The sequence below is a fragment of the Tyto alba genome, unplaced genomic scaffold, assembly GCF_018691265.1.
Source record: "Tyto alba isolate M040663 unplaced genomic scaffold, T.alba_DEE_v4.0 Super-Scaffold_2, whole genome shotgun sequence".
In the NCBI taxonomy this organism is placed as follows: domain Eukaryota; kingdom Metazoa; phylum Chordata; class Aves; order Strigiformes; family Tytonidae; genus Tyto; species Tyto alba.
This window is the reverse complement of record NW_024881282.1, coordinates 82,282,024-82,304,938: the sequence shown is the minus strand read 5'-3', so window position 1 is coordinate 82,304,938 and position 22,915 is coordinate 82,282,024. Positions and strand designations below refer to the sequence as shown.

Genomic DNA, 22,915 nt, shown 5'->3' with positions numbered 1-22,915 from the left:
CCCTCTTTGAGTTTAAAATCGTTATTCCTTGTCCTATCCCTACACTCCCTGATAAAGAGTCCCTCCCCATTTTTCCAATAGGTCCCCTTTAAGTACTGGAAGGCTGCAATAAGGTCCCCCCAGAGCCTTCTCTTCTCCAGGCTGAACAACCCCAACTCTCTCAGCCTGTCCTCATAGAAGAGGTGTTCCATCCCCCTCAACATATTCATGGCCTCCTCTTGACCTGTGCGAGCAGGTCCATGCCCTTCTTATACTGGGGGCCCCAGAGCTGGACACAGCACTGCAGGTGGGGGTCTCAGAAGAATAGAGTAAAGAGGGAGAATCCCCTCCCTCGACCTGCTGCCCACACTTTTCTTGATGCGGCCCAGGTTATGGTTGGCCTTCTGGGTTGCAAGCACACATTGCTGGCTTATAGTCAGTTTTCCATTTACCAACACCCCCAAGTCCTTTTATGCAGGGCTGCTCTCGGTCCACTCCTCTCCCAGCATGTATTTGTGCATTGGATTGCCCTGACCCATGTGCAGGACCTCACCCTTGGCCTTGTCGAACTTCATGAGGTTTGCACAGACACACTTCTCCAGCATCTCCAGGTGCCTCTGGATGGCATCCCTTCCCTCCAGTGTGTCAACCGCCCACACAGCTCGGTGTCGTCAGAAAACTTGCTGAGGGTGCGCTCAATCTCACTGTCCATGTCGCTGACAAAGATGTTAAACAGCACCGGTCCTAATACCAACCCTTGAGGAACGCCACTTGTCACTGCTCTGGACACCTGGACATCGAGCCATTGACTGCAACTCTCAGGTGTGACCATCCACCCAATACCTTATCCACTGAGTGGTCCATCCGTCAAATCCATGTCTCTCCAATTTAGAGACAAGGATGCTGTGTGGGAAAAAAATAGTACTGTTCCTGTCAAAGAGGTGAACTCAAAAAAGCATTTATTTATTTTATAATTTCTTGGATAAAAGGAAAAATTTATTTACTCTTCAGAAAAGGAAGGGTCTTTTCCACAGAAGGTACTCTTCCCCAAGTTACATCAGCTTTCAGTGTGATCACATTTCAAGCCTAAACAGCCTTGACAGACTTTTTTTCTTAAATTAATATTCAGTCTGGTTCCTGGTAACACATTGGGATATAATGACTGAAGAAAACGAACATCAATTATTCACAGTCTATTGGAGAAGCCTCATATAAATTATTCACAGAAGACATTGTGAAGCTGGCTGAGATTATAGGAAACATTAATAATGAAGCAATGATTTCCTCTCATCCTTTGGCTTTCTTTTTTTCTCCTCATCCCATAATTTGTTTGGTCCTTGGTTCCATGTTGTGTGGACCCCAGTGTCCCAGGGTATCACTGAACAGATGCCTCTATGTACTTGTCCTTGGCCACATATTCCCCTCCAGGTTTGTGGCATGTGTCTGCTGAACCCAGCAGCTGTTCAGAGGGACAACTGCGTGGCTCTGCCAACCTCATATTTCCTTTCTGAGTTACAGTTTTCACCTTTGTCCACGGGAAGCTGAGATAATTCAGCCTAGACTCTGCCTGCAGGAGATGGCAGCATCTCACCTGAATCCCAGGCAGTGCGGCTTTGGATGAACACCACAGTAATGGAGTAGGGAGAGATGGAAAGCCAACATTTAAGATTACTTTTCCTGTTTATTTTTACTGGTTTGGGTAGAATTGCTCCATTGCTACCCTTTTGTAATGTTGTTATAATCTGGCAAAATCCAGTTCTGTGTCTTTTTTTTTTTTTAAACTATAATGAATTGAAAGCCAGGGGGACACATAAAGATACATGAACATTCACGTGCTTAGTGGCAACAGACTAAACAGAAGAGCTGAAATAGGTTTTGGTATCATAAGAAATGTCTGGAGAAAAATATCTACTGAGAAGAGCGATTGAGGTAGGAGTAGTAGGTCTAAGTGGTGCGGGATGGGAAGCTAGATGAGGGGAGGTATGAAACTGAGTGGCCAGGGCTTCATAAAGAAGCAAAACAATTTAATATATTATAGGTTTGGTGTTGGAGGGTTCAGGGCATTGAGGCAGTTTTGATTAATCTTCTGGTGAAAACACGAATATTCTGATCTCTCTCACGGTGTGGCAATATCTGGGAGATACTTGACATGAGAAAACACTCCAGAAGAAGGCTTCAGACCTCAGAAGAAGTTGAGTAGTCATATACATGTGAGGATCTGCTCTGTTAATCCAGCTGTGTTCATGATAAGCCTATCCTGAACTCCAGCATCAGAAATTTAAGCAACACGAGATTGTTAGGGTCAGTTACTAGAAGAGAAATGTGCCAACTAACATTGTTCCTAGTCCACCAAAACTACTGGGAGGCCCCAGGTGTACTAAGAGGCAGAATGTGACCCTGGAGACTTGCAGTCAAAGGGCAAATAAGGCAAGCTTGTTTACTGTCTGTTTTACCCCCTGAGGAGTAATTTCCATGTCTACAAAGTGATTGTAAAGTGCTGTCAGATCTTCAAAGTAATCTGTTGCAAGCACTCCTTGGAAGTGGTTGCACAGTAGGCAGGGCTCCTGCTTCAGGATGCCCCTTATCCAGGAGGGACGTAAGATACCATCACTCTAAACTCACAATGTTTAGGAGGAAGGGGATTAATTAGATTTGATAGTTTGACCTCATAGGCCATTAAAATGCATTCAGTTATGCTGATGCTGAGGCTGATAGTTTGTATTTGGCATGAGCTTTTCTTCCATATGGTGTCCAGTTATGGTATGAAGCACTTGAGAGACAAAGGGTCCATCACATGCCGTGACAGATTGTTCCAGCAATCAGTCATTCTTACTATTAAAAATGTGTGCATTATTTCCAATTTAAATTTGTCTGGGTTCAGATTCCAGAAGGTAGTTCTTCTTATGCAATTCTCTGCTTGATTAAAAACTCCAGTGGGATCGTACATCTTCTTCCCCTGGAGATGCTTATATATTAGTCAAGTTGACTCAATCTTCTTTTGATAAACTAAATAGACTAAGCACTTCAGATCTCTCACTGTAAGACATTACCCCTAATTTTAAAAGCATGTAAAGTCCTTTTGGTTTGCATTGACCTCCTAAAAATGCTGAATCACAACTATATTCAGTATTAGAATGATGTCCTTGCTTGTAATGCACATATTTCATCCTACACTTCCCTATCTCCACCTCTAAATATATTCACAGATCTCACTGGTGGCTTTTTGCACGCCTTGACAGGGGAAGCTCTTGATGAATAGTGGGTCCACTCCAACCCTCACGCTTGCTGCTCTCCAGGATATGCTTCAGCCTTCTGCAGGCAGGGCTGGCACTCCTTGCCTTCAGTGGCTTGTCTTTACCTTTGACTCTGTTAAAGCACGCTGACTTTGGGTGGGCTCAGGCTTGACAACAGTTTCTCACCAGCCAATTTGAATACCATTCCCTTTCTATTAGCCCACAGATAGTTGATAAAAATGCGGACAGCCATCAGAGTTAACCCTGGCGCAGGCAAAGCTGCCCCCTTGCTCCTTGCTCAGTGATAGTTTCCCACTGACAGCCCTGTCTGAGATCTGTTACTCAGGCAGTTCTTAATCTATTTAAGATGTGCTTTACTTGCATTGTGTGGTACTACCTTCTTTATCAGAATGACATGCAAAACTAAGTTAACTGTATTAGAAACCCTAAGTCTGTTACATCCACTCAGTCACCTTTATCAAGCGACTTGTAATCATTTTAAAGAATGAAACAAGGTCTGTTTGACAAGACTTATACAATGGTTTTGGTGGGTATTAGTACTGTATCTCTTGTTAATTTTTTATGACGTGAATCTGGAGTCAGTTTTATTGCATGCATGTATGAATGTGTGTAGCTGCCTGTGGCAGTGTCTATCTATCAGTACTTTACAGTGTCTTTTGTGACCAAGTCTGGGTGACTCTACAAACTAAAACTTTTTTTTTTTTTCTGTATTTTTTTAAAAAAGCTACAGCTGCACATTACCAATAATTGCATCAGCTTAACTGGAGCTTCTGAAGGCATCCATGTATCCAGCACCTCAGTATGTTGTGCTGTTCCTAACTGCCTCTGAAAATGTTCTCCCAGTTTTAAAAATGCCCATGATGGGGCAAATTATGAAATATTTTAATGCATTTCACAGTTTTTTTCACAGAAAGAAAGAAGTTCAAATTCAGTCTTTACAATGTGTGTTGAGATGTGTAAGTTGGTGTGTAGCACCCAAACTGATATTTGAAACATATAATAGGAAAGTTTGCAGTCAGAGGGGGAGAGGGAATAGTGATGCTCAAACAGGATCCATACTGTTGATTCTGGAACAGATTTTCAGAAAAGCCTACATGATTTAGTAGCCTTAGTTCAGTTTTCTGAAGCAGGGTAGACATATAAGGAGTTATTCAATAGAGATGTTTTCTCCAGAAATTAGGTATCAGATACTTAAACAAATGGGCTCTGGGGTCAGAGGCAGATAGTATTCGCAAATGCTACATTTAAGCCAGGAGACTAATTTTCTCTCTGGAGTCTGAAGCAAGAGGGAGGGTATAGTGGAGGATGAATCAAGCATACATCTAAAATATATAATTTAGATTCCTGAAACTTCACATTGCACCTTAACTTCCTATGAGGTGATGCTGTCCTTTCAGTTGACAGCATCATGAATGTGTCACTCTTGCAAACACAGTGGTGCTGTGATAATATCAACCATTTCTGTGGACAAGCAGTTGCTGGTAAGCTCTAGATCTGTGCTCAGCTACGTCTTAGTGAGATAGAGCAGCTGCGAGCAAGGTGAACCACCAGTGCCCTGGGACAGATCATCTGTCTGTGCCCTGTCCCCCTGCAAGTGCCTCCTGGCCCATCGCAGGGGACTTCTGCTCTGCAGGGTCCCTCTGGGCATGGCCACAACCCGCCCATCTCCAGCTGGGACAGTATCCTGAATCGATGGTGATTAGATTAAAGAGAGTTTGGCCTGGCTTTTGGTCTCCCTTCTTGCTAGAAGATCAAGTTGTGCGACACTAAGAGAAGAGACCATCTCCATGCTCGTCATATTTCCTCCCCATCCCCCTCCAGCCGCTCCCAACTGCCTGGAATGAGACCAAATGATGCATCTGTTCCAATGTTGAAAGTGGTTCGTGTTGCCATTAGCCACATTCAGTCCCAAATTGAACCTGGCAAGCAGCTGGCATGCTCAGAGCTAGTTTGCTTGCAGACGTATGTGTTTTGACGGGAAATGCTGTTGCCTTTGAAATACGATTCTTAGAAAAGGGAAAGAAGGTAATTCCTTACCTAAATAAGAAGGTAGCTCATCTCTCTCCTGAAAGGAGGGTGATGCATGGAGGTGTCCTGCGTGGCAGCCTGCTTGATCTCTTATACCCCTTTTTTTCTCTGAAATGATCAGCCTGCAATGAGTTAAAAGATATTAGATCAATTAAAGCAATAATCTCTGTTCAACCTCACTGCAGTCAAAGAGGAGGCTCTGCTGATTTCTGCATCTTCATTATGGCAGTGAATTGCTCACAGTTACTGACTTCTTATTTGAAATTCACATATCTGGAACATGTGGTTAAACAGCACTCTTCATTTCTTGCTATTTAGCTGTCTTAAAAAAATGTAGAAACTGTAAAGGATTCGAATATTTTTACTTCTCTTCCTGGTGGCTTCTCTCTGCACCCTTCAAAAGAAAAAAATAGGGCAGGATTTATTAATAATGTTAAAGCATTGAGTCAGAACGCCTTTACTCATTTAAGGTGGAAAGTTGTAGAAGGTGTGGTGTCAGTTCAGATGCATGGGGAAGTGCTTGTTACTTTTCTCCAAGTCTCTGAAGAAAGCTGTGTTTCTGAGCCCAGCTGCAGGTACATCCTATGGCTTGAGCTGAGGTTGCAGAAGTCATCAGATGGGATATTAGCTGTACTGCTGTGTCATGTACCACTGCCTACAGAAAACCACTTGCCTCCACTGAGTGTGAATTTTTTTGCCTATCGATCTTTCACAGAAATCCACTGTGGCAGGATTTCCTTGTTTATATCCACCCCAGCACCCATCCCTGATAGGCTCCTGCCCACTTTCCTTCTTGGTCCATCACCAGTGAGCGACAGGGTTAGAAAAACAGATTTGTTGGCTTGAAGTCCACTGGTTCAAATTCAGAGTATGCTGGTATGATCTAGAGGGAAAAATGACCATTTGACAGATTTTTTTCACCAAAATGAACCTTTTATCTGCATTCAAGTGCTGCCTGTCAAGGACAATTACACAAAGAAATGCTGTGAGCTTCAGAACAGAAATGAGAGCCTGAACTACAGTTGGATTCAGATGGAAATTGGTGTTACGCAGCCATGACTTTATCAAAGTACTTGCAGTTAAACAAGTTTTTCTGCAGTTAGATAAACGTCAGCACATCTATAAAACTGAATATGCTGGGACTTAACTGACAGAAGTTGTTTTGGGTCAGTTTCACCACTTTGGCTAGCAGTCTGGTCTCATCCTACAGTTTCTCAGACTAGTGGGTTTATGTCTTTCAAAGTGAGTGTATGAGATACCTATCACCACACAATGTGGCACGCGTGAAACAGTAAAAAATTCCACCATTTCTTGGGATGTGAGTTGCGTGCATTGTTCTGAATCCTGCTTTGACTAGACTGGCACAGTTAAGTTTAAAAATCTGCAAGCAATATAGGAAATACGTTCTGCAGCAAGTGCTCATTTGTTTTCCATCCAGGATGTTCGATCTCAGAGAGGACGTGGTGCAGCATGGGGTTGGGGATGGCTGGCAGGATGGTCTGCTGTTGAAATGAGTGTGTGGGCAGGAGTTAATGATTTCCAGCACAGACATGGGGCTCCATGGGCATACAGGACTTCGGCTGCTCTCCGGGTTTCCTCTATATAAAAGGGATATTCTTCCTTTAGCAGGTAGAGGTGTGATCAGGCTGGAACAAGGGACATGTAGCTACTTGGAATAAGTAATTTTAGAGATAGTAAAAAAGCACTTTGTGAAGATTCCTTCTAAATTATACTTCCTCTAGTTACATATGTTTAAGTACAATCTTTGCTGTGCTGGCAACCAGTGTTTATTTTCTCAGCATGCTATTATCATGCCTGTCAAAGATCCTCATTTACAAGACACAGGCCCACTAGTGATCTTTTCAAAGATCCACCTGGTCTATCAGGCAAGATATTCAAGGCTTTGTAGATAGCCCATGTGAGGAGAAATGTGGAGAGAGCCTTGGATTAGGTCTGCAACTCTCAGCTGAGGTTTGTAGTCTTACATTACCATCAGTGTGCTGCTGTGCACTCTTAACTATCATATGGGTGGGTGATACGAATTTACTCTGGCTCTCAGGTGCTGGTGATTTTAATTGGGTTCAAAGTGTAACAGATGGGTGAGCAAGAGTGAGGAGAACTGTATTACAAGCCCTCATTTTCACAAATTGCTTTTGGACACAGTCTGTGGGTAGAGATTTCATTTCTAAATCTTGTTTTGCCAACAGAGACAAGCTGCAAATCAGGAGCTGTCATCTGAGATTTGGTTTCAGTGCTGCCACGTCGGTGAAAACAGGCACTGGTGAACATCTCAATTTTGCAGCCAATGTTGCTAGTTCAGCTGTTGAGTTCCTGGGGCTGTGGCATTCTTGTTTGGTTCCCTTTAGTGACAGTTCACTCTCAGTTAATTAAGTGGCAAAAAAATTAATGGAAATTAATTTGGATTAATTTCTCCATTCATATGTTGGAAACGATTGTCTCCCCAGCTTTCTCCTGCGCCTCTGGTGAGTACCTGGAGATGAAGAACCAGATGTGCAGCAAATGTGCAGAGGGGACCTACTCGCTGGGTAGTGGGATCAAGTTTGATGAATGGGATGAGCTGCCGGCAGGATTCTCCAACGTGGCAACTTTCATGGACACGGCGGTTGGCTCGGCTGAGAATAAAGCTGACAGCTGCAACAAGTAAGAATTTCTGTTTGCATCTGGGTTATGCAGCCATGGGTGAACCCGAGGCAGCTCAACAGCACAAAGCCAGCTTAGTGACTTACCTAAGATCTCCAAACAGTAACGAGCCCTACTAATGGCAAACAAGAGTGGCTGGAAAGTGAAATTTGTAGCCATCTCTTTGCTGTCATCATGGTCTCCTCAGGCTCAACAGCAGCTAGTGTGTCTAAGACCAGCATGGAGCTGCTCTTATTTGTAGCTGGAAAGCTGCAGGGTCATGGTGTAGTAAATGTGGCTAAAAGGTACTTTTACAGCCTATTTAGAGACCCATGGTTGTTGCAGACAGCTGTTTCTGAATATAATTGAAAGTATGTTGAACCTAGGGATAATAAATCTCTCCTATGTAGGCTGGATCCTAGTATCCTTTCCCATGCATGGTTTTAATGAAAAATATTATATTCACATTAAAAATAAATGGGAATCCAGTAATAAAGTTATAAATTCGCTGCAATTAGCTATTGTGGGATTCCGGGTTCTTTATTAAGTAACATGTTTTTGCATAGTACTGTAAGAAAAATCTGTTTCTGTGATCTCAGCTGAGGCTTGGTTTATTTATGTTCACCAGCTCTTCATGGACGCCTCGGGGGAATTACATAGAGTCGAACAGGGATGACTGTACAGTTTCTCTCATCTATGCTGTGCACCTGAAGAAATCTGGTTCTGTCTTCTTTGAATACCAGTATATTGACAACAACATCTTCTTTGAATTTTTTGTAAGGCCTTTTATGTGGTGAATCTGACTTTATATTTTAAGAATCATTAGAAACTCTTTTTTCCTCCTTTTACATTCCCCATATGTCCATAGCTTATTATTGCTGAACAAGATGAAAAAACCTTCCTATCTCTCAGTCACTTTGGTGCCTTTTGGCATTTATTTCAGCTTCAAAACTCAAGCTAAACTGATCCTATCTACCACGCACTGGGATTTTTCCATTAGGGGTCATGACTGCCCCTGTTAGTCCAGCCTTTTACAAGACAACTGTTGGTGGTAGATGCTTCAGTTTGGGAGTGTTTGACCTAAGATGCCTTTGAAGGGACTTGATGTTTCAAAAGATTTCTTCCAAAGTAGTCATTCAGAACCTGAGGTGTTCCAAGACATTAGTACGTGGAAACCTTTAGTAAGGGAGTGTTGAACTGGCCTTTCTCCCTAGTGGAATAAGAGCTGAGCAATTCAACTTATGCCTCAAAGGGACTTGATACTTTTTCTTCAGAGAAGAGAATTATGAGAAGAAAGAAGCGGATCACTGTGGGGCCATGCACCAAACCCTGCTGCAAGGAAAGGCTTCTGAGCTGCTCTGGACCTGGGCAAGGGACAATCAACCTCACACTTCTGTCAGGCAGACTGTTGATCACGTTGCCTCTCCCTTGATAACATTACTTTCATCCCTAGTGAAGTCAGGTAGCAGGGAGACAAAGACATAGCAGATACTGTTTGCAGAGAAAGCAGTATGTCTTCTAGCTTTGTCCCACCCACTTCTACTTCCCCTGTGACTTAGAAGCCCATGGCCTCTGGATTTTAGGGAATTTGGTCTTGGTGGGCTCAGGAGAAGGAGGAAGCAGCTAAGACAAGATGCTCATCATCTGAGTCTGACCATATAGTGAAAGGACAAGGCTGAGATCTTCTCCTGCTCTCTTCTTCCATCTGCATCAGGGGTGGTCATTGGAAATATTGTTAAGCTGCTAGCAGGTTTTGAAAGTTGTTTTTTTTTTTTTTTTTTTTTTGCCACTAGTAAGGCAGCTGCTCTCCTAAATATGTAGACAAAAGGAACAAAACTGAATCTTATCATTTACAGCCAGCAGTCAATATGCTGACAGAGAGATGCATCTGATTGTGGCCACTGATCTTGTGTTTTTATTAACAGATACAAAATGACCAGTGCAAGGAGATGGAGTCCACAGCAGACAAGTGGGTGAAGCTAACAGACAATGGGGAATGGGGTTCTCATTCTGTAAGTGTGCAAAAAATTTCTTCATGAAGCTTTTTTCCATTTATAAATGTCTATGATTTTCTCTGAGCAGACAGCAAACAAGAGCCAGATCCTGTGAATGCATTTGAAGAAGCACAACTTTCCTAGCACTGAGGACAAAGCCACTGAGATCTCTAGGGGTCTGATCCCAAAGCAAATGATATAGATGCAAGACTTTGTATTGATTTCCCTGGGCTTTGAATCAAGTGCTTTATGAGGTTAAATAGATTTATGCAAATCCACACACCACAGTCACTCTGCATGACTGTAATTGAAATCTTCTACAACAGTTGTTTGCTCATGAGAACACAAGATTATTCCCTGTTGCTCAGCAGAGTGGCGGGAGCAGAATGTGTCTATGGAGGCAGGCAGGATGGGCATTTTGTTCTCAGCTGTGTGCAGAAGAGCTGGATGGCACCTAGCTTGTGCTCTGTGATGATTTAACCGGTTGAAAAGCAAGCTGGCAGCACCAGGGTGGCTCCTGCAGCACCGACACAAGCATGTCCCATTAGGAACCGCAGCCCTTTGGTTGGTTCGTGACCCAGCTGGCTGAGTTTGCTGGGTGCACACACCATGTGTAGACCAACTCATTAGCTCATGGTAACACCTGGCTTTCACTATACCATCACACCCTAATTCCCAGAGCCATACCAACAAAGGCCCAGCATGGTGACATCATGCCAGAAGAAAAAGGCTTTTTATGGGCATAGAAAGCAGCCTGGTCTCATTTTCCATGTTCTGCTCATCCTCCCGGAGAAGAAACTGTATTCCCAAGCCAGGTCTGCTTGGTAGTGTCTCTTAACTCAGGTGCAAGTCCCACATAAGTCACATCAGGAGGCAGGAGGGCTGTGTGAGGAGGGGTGAGTGGCATGGGCTGAGAGCTAAATCCAAGGCTAGGGCATTGACATGAGTGAGATGAGAGATGTAGGTAGTATCTGCATGGGAGATGGTGACATCTGAGCTCACCATCTGGGATGTGCAGTGTCTCCACTGACTATGAAGGTTGCTTGGATGCATGGCTAAAATGTAGACACATGAGCTAGGTGAGATGACTATTCTGGCTCTCCCCAAGTCTTTTGTCTGCACTGTGGTGCTGTCATGGTGGTTTCTCTGAGCCCAGTTGTACAGTTGCTGCAGCCTTTGCTTTCAGCATGCCAGTCCTGCTGCATCGGAGCTGATATTTGCTATCTCTACACCACACAACATGACGTTTGGTCTAGTATGGCCCCAGTTCTGCTGTTATCTGTGGTCACCCGTCTCTCCTCTGCGTGCCTGGATGGTAGCTGTTTGGGGAGTGAGAGATGCAATATGCTGTATTTCTACTTTGTTGAATTTTTGGACTCTTTGTCCTGGCTGAACAGAAACTGAGGACCTGCCAGACCTGTACAGCACTGCTATAAATCTCATTATCCTGGACCCTTACGCTAGTAGAGTTTGTTCCTTGTGTGAAAATATAGCACCTTCAGGCCAGTATCACTGTGTTGGCAGTAGGTATCTTGCACTGAGGTAGTAGATGTGGTACAGCTTTGCAGGCCAGGCAGGGTCTTGCTAAACCTGCTGCTTTTAGTGAGTAGAGTGATACTGTAGTTACATGGGTGAGTTGAAGAGATCAGGCACCACCACTGCTGCTTAAAGAAGTGGTCCTGCCTTCCTTCTGCCTCTTATCGCAGAGATGGTGCCACCACCCCTTCCTGTGCCACCACAGGGGTTTGTGCAGCCACTTGCTGATCCACGCTGTGAAGACAAGCAGGTCAAGGCAGTTGGAAACCAGGCTGTTTTCTGCATCTCATCTGCCGTTCAGGGTCAGAAATGAGCAGGACAGAGAGGACTGCTGCTGGGGACATGCCTGGCTTACTGAGCATGATGCTGTAGTGTTAGCTGCAGGCAGAGCTTGATTTTTAAAGCCTGTAGACAAAACTCACTTGTGAGCCTGGATTTTTGAACTCTGGGTCATGTTGGGTTTCTTTGTAAAAGTGTTTCTCAAGGCTTTAAAAACAAACTGATTGACTATACCTGAACATAGAGATAGAGATAAAAGCTCCTGAGTGCCAGGGATAGCTGGATAAAAGGAGGAACAGCTTTTTCCCAGTTCTGCTTACAACAAGGTCAGAAACAGCTCTTGGTGTTTTTCCATAAATCTGGGGTGTTGAGAAGTTTTTTTATAAAACACACTTTGGCACTCCTCGGAGATGTCTCTACAGTACCTGCCTAGCTGTCTCCCCATTACTTCTTGACTCACTAAACGGCTTAGGAAAAGCCAGTATTACTGCTAGAATGAAAGAAATCTAAGTAATGGAAGTAAGAAGTAAAACAATTGGTGAGGGGATGTCTGCTAACTGCCATGCATATTGTTGCAGGTAACTCTGAAATCAGGTAGCAATATATTATACTGGAGAACAACAGGGATTCTCATGGGGTCCAAAGTAGTAAAACCAGTTCTGGTGAAAAACATCACAATTGAAGGTAAGTGATATTTGCCTTTTAGGTCTTGTCTCACTCTGTTGTCCCAGTGTTTGACAAGTGCCATTTCTACTGGTGTGTCTACCACACCGAAGTGGATTTTTTTAGCTTCCTTGTCCCCTGTCTCCTCCTCTGAAGTGTAGAAACAGAACAGCAAAACTTCACACTGTCAAGGAAAGGCTGAAAAATTAATTTAGCTGGTAAATGATGCCACCTACTGGAGAAGGCTGGCTTAGCAAATATAGAGAAAAAGGAATAAACAGGTTTTCTTTAATGTAGTATAGAAAGAACATGCTTATTGGTAAACCTCTCAACGATAATAAATGGATATATATATATAATAATAATGACAGTTAAATTGTTATTTAAATAACTTAATTAATGTAGGATTGCTCTTTTGGTGCTGTTCTAAGTGTAATCAAACTTGGCGTGTCATACAAGGTTGTTACATGGGTCAGACTTGTGTTGAGGGGCAAAGAATAAAGACCTAAATTATGACCCAGCAAAGCCAAAGTGTCTAAAGCAAGTGGTGAAAAACTATGATTTTTAAGCTTTGTCATGCAGCTGACTTGTTTTCCCCCATAAGCAGGTAGGCAGCAGTTACAGAACATACCTCTCTTTTTCAGTGCTTTACATGTAATTTATCTTACAGGAGTTGCATATACGTCTGAATGCTTTGCATGCAAGCCTGGTACATTCAGTGACAAGCCAGGGTCATCTGGCTGCCAGATGTGTCCAAGAAATACTTATTCTGAGAAAGGAGCTAAAGAGTGCACCAAGTGTAAAGAAGAAATGTATTATTCAGGTACCTAAATCAAATGAGTTAAACAAACCCAAGAGAGTCTGAGTACGTAAAGTCATAATGTGTTTCTGTGTACAGATGTGAGAATGGTTTTATCCAGAAATGAAGTTTAGTGTCCAGTTGATATGCAAAGGGAAAATGAAGATGGGATTTCCCACAAGCTTCAGAGGGCACACATGTACATAATGGGCCACAGTCAGTCTTGGATAAGGTCATCTACACTAACATGAAGGGATGGAGATGTTTGTGACTTCCAAGGGAACAGTTCTTCTAGATAGTAGCAGTCGTGCTGTGCCCTCTTGTGGTAATTTGTGTTATCTGTTGGCAATGACCTGAACTGGCTTCATCGCTGCCTTCAGACTTGTCAAGTTTCAAGGAATCTCCTTTCCAAATCCTCTCCTGGCCTGTCCCTGCCTCCTGTGTTGTTGGAAGATGTGGTGATGTAGTTGCAAACCCTAGTCTCCAAAGTCCTCTGTATTCTCAGCTGTGGTTAGCTGATGATCATCAAATAACACAGGCACAATCCATTCTTCATGGTCAAAATATCTTCAATTTTCTTCCCTGTAGTTGTTTTATATGAAAGTTTTTAAAGTATCAGTTACCAACCATGGTGCCCGTTATCACAGACTATGGCAAATACTTAGGGACCTTTGCCTGTGCTCCTGATGGGGATGGAAATTTTACAAAAAAGTATCTGAGGAGAGGAAAAATTGGGCCAGTGATATAAGGAAGTTTCTAATGTGCTAGAGTGGTTTTGTTCCTTATTAATTGAGAACATGTTCCCATGCTTGGAAAACTACACAATTTAATTCTTGAAGGTGAAGGGGTGGGGTGAGGGTCTGGGTGACTCCCTGGTTGTACTGAATCAATGAATTTCAGTGTGACAGTAAAAGCATAGCTGGTATTTTCCATGTTCTCCCACTTCAGTTCTGGGGAAGGTTCATGTAGACTCCATTAAGTGTTTGATTTTTCATTCTCATTTTGTATTTTTCTGCTGACTCATTTTAATCTCCAGATTTTAAGATCATTACAATTATTTCCAGGGACCGTTTGGTAGTTTAACATCCTGTTCCTCACCCTTTCTTTTTAGACGAGGGATCCAGTGGGTGTATAGAGCGTCCTCCATGCACAAACAAAGACTTTTTCCAGATCCATACCCCATGTGATAAGGAAGGAAAAGTAAGTAGAAGACACTGTACTATTTTTAAGATCATTGAGTTAACTGTAATCTCTTGGATTGAAAACAAGGTAGCGTTTTTAGGAATCTCTTTCCCAACTGTTTTCCCAGTTTTGCTTCTAGCATTGAATCTCCCTGAGGTTTTGGACTCGTCCTTTAGGTGCCTTCTGTCCAGAATTTATCCATCTGTCATGGGTCTTCTTAAGGGATCTGTCACAAAATGCTAAACTCCTTGCACTTGTGATTAGTTTGACTGAGTCACTGGTACTACCTCCTTGCTCATAAAAAACACAGGGTTGGAGCACAGGGTGAAGTACTGTACCAGAATAAATCCTACTGTTTAGTAGTTAGCAATCTTTCCTGGCATACTTTTGGTTTGTGACAACTTGCCAGCAATGCCCAGGCATGATTCAGGTGCTACCATGGCACAGGAGCACTGGACGTGACCATACCTATTCCAGGTAGGAAGAGTGGCTGCATAAATTGCTTTTAGCATCAAAGAAGAGCCTGTGATCTGTTGAAATAATGGTATATAAGTAGCCTGGGAATATTCATGTGCAGCAGCAGAGCTTAACTGCTAATAATGTGATTACCTCATGGGGTGCCTCAAAACACCTGAACTCTCAGTAGATTGTTTCACCCAGAGATCTTAGATCCACTGAATCTCTTATAGAGGACCTGCTGGTAGAGATCTTGTGCCCTTTGTCCCAGCAATCAAGTGGGGATTTTGGTAGGATTTGGAGAAGAAACTCCTGTTTACTGAGATATGGAACCCACAGAGGTGTGGACACATGGTCAAGCCTGTTTTGTCTCTTTTCTTCCATTTCACATCTCTCTCAGATCTGGATGGGATGGCGAGTAGTCAAAATCCATAACACCTGTATGTTGCTGCCCTAATATTTGCTGTCAGGATGGAGTATTTTAGAGTCTCCTGGTCAGCCAGTTCCAAAATTCAGCTTAGAGTTCATGTGCTTTAATAATGGCGCATCAGTGAGTTTAGCCCCAGAGCTTTACAACCTGGTCTTGACTCACTGATTCTTGCTCTGTTAATTGCCTGTAATGACTTGAGGAATTAGCAGCAATGTTCACTGCTACACCTCCAGGTGCTGATTTAATTGCAGCCTCCTGTGGATTACCCTGTTACTGCTCTGTGCAATTCAAGCTCCCTGTCACTGAATAGGCTCCTACTGTTGACCCTCTTCCTGCTTCCTCAATGGCCTTTCCCTTCACCCGTGAACATCATCAGAATACAAAGTGGGTTTTTCTGCAGACACCCTTCATCTTCCAGTTGCAACAACAACATGTGTCATAGACACTCAGATCCTGGCTGGTGTTTCAGGACTGCTTTTACCATTTAGTGTTCTGCATCTCTGGAAATGGGTCCAGGTTTTCCATACTCTCCAGCCATCTCTCCATGTGATGCAACTCAATGAGATGGCCTGACACTGCAGCCCATATTCATGTGAACAGTGGCTGTAAAGCATCAGAGTATAGACCTATTGATCCATGGCTTACTAAAATCAGCCGGGTTTTTCACTGGACATTAAATTATTGTCTCCCTCCTGCTGTCCTCACTCTATGTGTAGAAGGAGCCTCAGGAGATTTAAGCACTTGACTCCTATTGAGTTCTTACCTACCTGCTGCTTTGGAAATCCCAGGCTGATTGCTTCAGCCCCAGTCTTAGAAACTCTCACCTGTGTGAGTCACTCTGACCCTTTTCTGTATGTTCAGATGCAGTAGGATTGCTTTAATGTGTACAGTGTGTCTGGGCTCTGGGCAACCACACAGGTACTTTGTCAGCTCCTGAGCCTTTTAATTTTAAATGCTGTGTGCCCTGATGCTGCTGAAACACTTCTGGAGCTATACTCCAGAATGTCCTCTAAGTGTTCAGCAAGGGTAAGCTGATCCACGAGGGACAGATGCCACTCTGACAGCAGGAGCAGTCCCATGGTACCTGAGCAAAGTGAACAAAGCAGACACTGCATCAGCAGCCAGATTCAGCCAAGGTTGCCAGACAAGCCCATAGTGATGAGGCACAAGCAGTGTCAAGCTGGGACATCAAGTCCATGGGTCAGTCAGGATGTGTGTCAACCAGAGTATGTGACCTGGCACAGGCACAACTGCAACAAAACGCAGGCAGGGACAAAGCGTGAGAGCCTCGTCTTAACGGCAACTCCCAGAAGCTGGGTTCTAAGCCTGCAGCTAGGCTTCTTCCCACTTTTTTTTTTTTCAGTTTTTAAGATGATCAATACTTCCTGAAGAGCTCTGCATTATCAGAGATCTAACCTTGAGTTCAAGCAGCTCAATGTGCAGGATAGCAGAGGCATGTGCTCAGGGCCCTGGATCAAAATCATACGGTGAAATCTGCCCTGCCAAGCTCTGTATGTGTGCCTCTGGCCTCAAAGATCCCTGATTGCACTGCTGGCACCAAAGGATGGAAGTACCCAGAGGGGGAGATGTGTCCAGGTTAAGATCTTGCCAGTTGTGTTTCTCAACTCTGGAACTCAGCTAATTTTCATCTTGAGATATTAAACCCTTTCAGGCATAGACCCAAAGTCAGATGAAATTTGAAACCCACCTTCACAGGTGACGCATCTCACCTAAGCCTTTTCCTGAAGATAGAAAACTTGTCACCTCAGAGAGGTGAAGATGGGGAGGTGATCCTCTTTTATATGGTAATGCAGCTGACTGACTCATGTTAGTGTTCATAAACTGCTCCTTATGTGATGTGGAAGGACTGGAGAGGGGTTGAGAGAGCTCCTGTGTGGTTTTGGCATGTGCTCAGTAGGTGAAAGTGGGTGGAGAGAAATCCAGGACTTTTCAAAGAACAGGCCAATATGGAGGAAAAATGCAAAACTTGTGGCGTTCTCTGCTGACAAATGCATTCCAAATAAAGGGATTTTATAATGCAGAAGTTATGTTTTGAGTGACTATGGTTAAAATGCAGTGATTGCTTATGCAGTTAGAATTATTTATCTGACATTCATCAGAAACATTTTCATGGCAAAATTCACTAGATAAATAGAAATGAGCAGTAGTAATTGTTTTAAGCTTCCCATTTTTTCTTTGCTTTTAAGATCTGATGTCTTGGAATTGCCTGTGAATCCAATCACTTCTGTTTCCCTTCTCTGCCCTTCTCTTTATTGTCCTGTATGTGCAAGATCTGGTTTTGGCCTAAAACATTGTGTATACCCTGATTTCATTTACATGAATTGGTATACCCTTATTTCATTTGATTGATGCAGTTAGTCCTAAAGCTTCGTAACACACCAGGTGAGCTCAGTGTCTTCTTTTTCAAGACTCAGATCATGTACAAATGGATTGAACCCAAGATCTGCAGAGAGGATCTCCCTGATGCGTTGACCCTACCTCCTTCTGGAGAGAGGAAGGATTGTCCACCCTGCAATCCTGGCTTTTACAACAACGCCTCGTCTTCCTGTACTCCTTGCCCACCAGGCACATTTTCAGATGGGACACAGGGTAGGAGTCCACAAAAAAATTGCTTGTGCCTCTAAAAGCAGTTGTCTGCTTGCATGTGACTTAGTTTAATGGCACATCATCATAAGCCACAGCTCATTTTGCATAAAATACTTATTAAATAACATTGGAGGGCGGGAGTTGGATATCAGTTTTCTCTCTGAAGTCCTTTCTTATCAGGGATTGCTGCTCTAAGTTGACTTGTTGTGTTCTGGATGCATTTCTTGGATGATATAAACATCCTGAGGGTTATTTTAAGGGATTCTGAGAAGGAAATTAGAACCTTTACAGTCAGTAATACCTCCTCATTCATTCTCCTGACCATGCCAAGTTTTTCCCTGTGAAAATCTCAGTTTAAGCACTATCAGATAACTACTCTGCCAACATTGTCTAGCCTAAACTCTGGCTTGTTGATTCTGAAAAGTAATGGCCCAGTGGTCACCTACAGCATTTGTGGGAACTCATGTTTACTAGTATGATCAAATCTTCAGCTGAAGTTATTAAAAGGGAAGTGTGGCTTGGAGGATCCATTGCAGATTATTTACCATGAGATTATCTGCAATTTATTAAATGCTGGTCTTGTTTCTACTCTTCTTGTCCTGCTAAGTCTTTGACTGTTTAATTATAAAGAAATAAATAATTTTCTTTGCTCATTACTTGCCCCAGAGAGTAAAAAACTAGTACCTATGTTATTTAGAACACTGAGATGTGCTTTGGCTGTGTGATTTCCTTTTCCTGCCCTCTCTCCCTGTAGAGTGCAAAGCCTGCCCTGCTGGGACTGAACCAGCTCTTGGGTTTGAGTACAAGTGGTGGAACATCCTGCCAGGCAACATGAAGACATCTTGCTTTAATGTCGGCAACTCAAAGTGCGATGGGATGAACGGTGAGCCAAACTCCCCATGGTGTTACGTGCCTGTCTTTCTCCTGCGCTGATCACTGTTGTAATGGAGCACCCATCAAAATCAGTGTGGTCTTTGCTGCGTGAGTCGCAACACAGTTTCCCTCCTTTTCTTTAACTGAATCAGGCTTGAAATTTCCTGTAGGAAACAATGTCTAAATATCACAAAGAAGAAATAAAAAATCTCTTGTATACCAGAAGAGCTCAGGATCTGCGGCCTATGTGAAGTCCCCTCAGCCAAGGACCTATCCCACTATAGACTTCAATGCATCTGCATGTCCCCATTGAAAAAAACAACTATTTGACTTCTCTCTAGTTTATCTCCTTTCATGTTTTGTGATAACTATTTCTGTCGAAGTCACACATAATTCTTTTGGAAAATTTAAGTAAAGCCTGTGATTTTGTACATTTAGCACTCAGAGATTTCTTGCTGCACATATGCTAAAATTGCAGCAGAGAGCAGTAACAGCTCACTGGTGAAAATGATCCCATTCGGGACTTCTCCTACCTCCAGCCTTCTCTGAAAGATTTTCTTCTGTCTGATCCGCCCTGTCAGGCTGATGTAACTCAAGCTTTGAATTATGTGTGTTGAGCAGAGGGGCACTCAAGTATATGCTTAATGTTTAACACACAGATTCATTGATTCATCTGTTTTAAGGCTGGAAGAGATCAGATGGATCATCCCCCTTGAGCTGCACAGCACAGGTCAGGGAATTCCAATTGCTTTGCTGATTTCAAGGTGACATTTGCCTATAAAATCAGCAGTTCATACAATTACTAAAATTTTTTATTCAAAACCATTGTTATAATGCTCTATAGTTTATACCAGACATCTTTAAAATGTACTAAAGTACTGAATGGTTTAGAAAAGTATGGCAACATAGAAATTTTTTTGCCATATGATCCAGAAACCATTCATTCTCTGAATTTATTTTTTCCTTTTTTTGTCCTGTGAAGGTTGGGAGGTGGCTGGTGATCACATCCAAAGTGGGGCAGGAGGCTCTGACAATGACTATCTTATTTTGAGCCTGAACATCCCAGGATTTAAGTAAGGAACAGATTTTTTTTTTTTTCAACTATTTCTCATTTATCTCTATCTCTTACATCTATTTCACATTACCCATGGAATGAACATTCTGAAGAGCAATGATGTCATGAATGAGAGACCAGAGGAAACTTGGATTTTATTCCTGTGTCCCCAGTCAGCCCATTGCAGCAGATGACTCTGTAACACCTTGGTTTTTAGCAGTATTTGCTTCAGTCTGAAGATGCCAGCCAGCTGGCTGTCTAGAAACTGAGAAAAGATATTCCTATTCCTCTGTTTGTAAATTATCCCAAAGTAACCAGCTAAACATGCCATAGGGTGAATCCTGGTGCCTGCCCTGGAGGTATTTTACAGAAACCCAAGTTATTTTGTGCTGTGGCTCTGGGAACCGGTTCTGGAGCCAGTGGAGAGATGCAGGCACTGAGGGGAACAGGGCATCCCACCTCTCCTGGACATTCAGGATGTAATAGATGCTTGGGGTGCTCATGTCTCTGTCGACAGAGTGAGATTAGACTCCTATCTCAGACCAGGTGCCAAATATTCAGACAGGTAGGGTATGGCAAAATGAACCTCACCCTCCATTTGTTGTATCTCAGCTGAGGGGGGGTTTGTGGCTTCTTACACACAATGAGCAAACCCTGATTTTTATTTTACAGTATGGGCAAACAGCAATTAAAATAAAAGAGAATCAAGAAACATATCTGTGAAAAACCTCAGAGTGTCACAGTCTACTGTTTACTATTTAGTACTTTGCAGGGGAGCACCTGGAATCATTCTGGTTTGCATGAAACTCCTGTCTTCCACCGGTGGAGCACAGATGCCATTAAATTGGTGTAAATCACTTAAAGCATGTAATGCATTTAAGTGATAAGATTCTCTAACAATATGGTCAAATTTGGTTGTTGATTATAAGGAGGGAACTGTACCATAAAGAGGTCAGACTTTTAAAAAACCCCACTGCGCCTGATACCCAGTGCAGGGCCACTGTGCAAACCTGGCCTCCGCAGTTCTGCAAGGGCAGGTTTTATGTGACGGGACTTTGATGGTTTCCTTGCTGTATGAAAAGCAATTTGAAGGATTGATTGCTGCCTGTCTGGAGAGCACCTTGTAAATGTTTTGTTCTTTCTCTGTTAAACAGACCTCCGACATCTGTGACTGGAGCAACTGGGTCAGAACTAGGACGGATTACTTTTATTTTTGAGACCATCTGTTCAGCAGATTGTGTACTGTACTTTATGGCGGTAAGTGGGACCTCTCTCTCCATGACTGAGGACTGAGCCTGGTATTCCACATGTCACTTTAATACCTCTACATAGGTGTGATTAGTTGTACTTGGTTTATTATGACTAAGATTAAGTATGACACTAGTTTAATATCTGCAGTGCCCTTGCAGGAATGATTTAATGAATGACCTAACAAAATTCCTTCACCATATAAGTTGAGAACCATTCCTGATTATCTGTTTATTTTAAAATAAATCATTGGCCACCAAAGAGCCAAGTTTTCCACTGTTAACCCGACTGATAAAATTCTCAGTGTCTCTTGTGCAGTTGAGTTAGCCTCCAGAAGTTTAATAGAGTCACAAGTCAAGAAGTGGGACAGAGGGATGCTAAAAGAAAAATTTGGAAGTTTAGACTTGATCCTGCCAGTGACATGGGGGATCAGTAGGTCAGCAGACAGATGTTTGTTGGTGAAAGCAAAGTGCTATGTTTTTACTTTCCTCATCTGCTTATTGAAATTCCATCAGCTAAGGAAGGTAACTGGATCTGTGACAGCTTCCTTGCCCCTTCCAGTGCAAAGAGACGCCGGTCCTTCTTTGTGTTTAGTAGTACTCTAAAGGGATCTGCTTTTAATTTAAAGAGAATTAAGTGGAAATTAGGTGGTAATTTAAAGGAATCTGTTTTAAAGGAAAAGGATCTTTTTCCTGGAACATTTACAGATGATGGAGAATAAGAAACACAAACATAGATTGAAGAAGTTTTTCTCACGTAAATTGTGATGCTGTCTTATTGGTCTCAGTTCTGTTTCAGTAAAAAAATGGGTATCTGAAGAAACTATTATTTTTCTTTATATTTTGGCATTCCCCTTTCTGTGCTCTCCTACTCACATGTTTTAATACATAAACAGAATTTCAAATCTGAATGAACCACAATGCTGAATCTGTCCTCATAAGATGTATAACCTGCTATAGGACTTTGAACTTAACTGTTGTGTAAACTAGAGCATCTGTTGGAATAGACACCCATTCTCAATTAAAAGAATTGACAGTGCTGGAAAACTGAATAAATATGTTGGCTCTCCTTTATTAAAAATTAAATGCAATTGTGAAGTCCTCTATATATATTAATCTCTATATTATAAAACATTGATATTTAGTGTAGTATGACCACCCTTTTAATTTTCTTAAAAAATTTTATGTCCATTTTATAGGATGTTAATCGAAAAAATACCAATGTGGTGGAATCATGGGAAAGAAGTAAAGAGAAACAATCCTACACTCACATAATCTCCAAAAACGCTTCCTTCACATTCACCTGGGCCTTTCAGCGAATAAACGAGGGCCAAGATGTAAGTACTTCTTTATGTACAGAGCTTTACAGCACAGCTTCCCTTGGATGTTCACCATCAGAGCTCTTGCTCTCCATTAAAGCTCCCAGGCTTCTTGTAAGGGATGAGTGGCTGTCACCACATAGCAGCCCTTGGGAGGCAGCTGTGGATACACCATCCATGTTGAAAGACAGACGTATGCATAAGTTAATCCCTGAATCAGTGCCCTAGTGCTCAGAGTTGTGGTTAATGTCCAAATGCAATGGCATGATGACACCAGGGTGGTTTCCTTGGCTTTCGTTCCAGAGCAGACAGTTCATCAATGACATGGCAAAGATATACTCCATCACAGTGACCAACGCAGTGGATGGAGTTGCTTCTTCTTGCCGGGCCTGTGCACTGGGATCCCAGCAGTCTGGCTCATCTTGCGTGCCCTGCCCCGCAGGACACTACATCGAGAAGGAGACCAGCCAGTGCAGGGAGTGTCCAGCCAACACCTTCTTGTCCATCCATCAGGTCTATGGCAGGGAGGCCTGCATCCCGTGTGGTCCTGGCAGCAAAAGCACCAAGGTACAGAA

General features: G+C 42.8%; 1 protein-coding gene across 6 annotated transcripts in view; it reads left to right on the top strand.

The window, feature by feature from the left end:
- Positions 1-22,915, top strand: part of ELAPOR2 (endosome-lysosome associated apoptosis and autophagy regulator family member 2) — a 100,904-nt gene that overhangs the window by 60,292 nt on the left and 17,697 nt on the right. For 4 of the 6 annotated variants that reach the window (XM_042792422.1, XM_009970513.3, XM_032985823.2 and 1 more), the window contains 12 exons: positions 7,727-7,922; positions 8,530-8,677; positions 9,827-9,913; positions 12,289-12,394; positions 13,044-13,196; positions 14,284-14,372; positions 17,670-17,850; positions 18,602-18,730; positions 19,703-19,793; positions 20,929-21,031; positions 22,221-22,358; positions 22,644-22,907. In XM_042792422.1, the coding sequence (XP_042648356.1) occupies positions 7,727-7,922; positions 8,530-8,677; positions 9,827-9,913; positions 12,289-12,394; positions 13,044-13,196; positions 14,284-14,372; positions 17,670-17,850; positions 18,602-18,730; positions 19,703-19,793; positions 20,929-21,031; positions 22,221-22,358; positions 22,644-22,907 (1,685 nt within the window). Of the gene's footprint in view, positions 1-5,575; positions 6,428-7,726; positions 7,923-8,529; positions 8,678-9,826; positions 9,914-12,288; positions 12,395-13,043; positions 13,197-14,283; positions 14,373-17,669; positions 17,851-18,601; positions 18,731-19,702; positions 19,794-20,928; positions 21,032-22,220; positions 22,359-22,643; positions 22,908-22,915 lie in introns of those variants that run through there. The other 2 variants (XM_032985825.2, XM_032985826.2) reach the window with 2 other exon arrangements.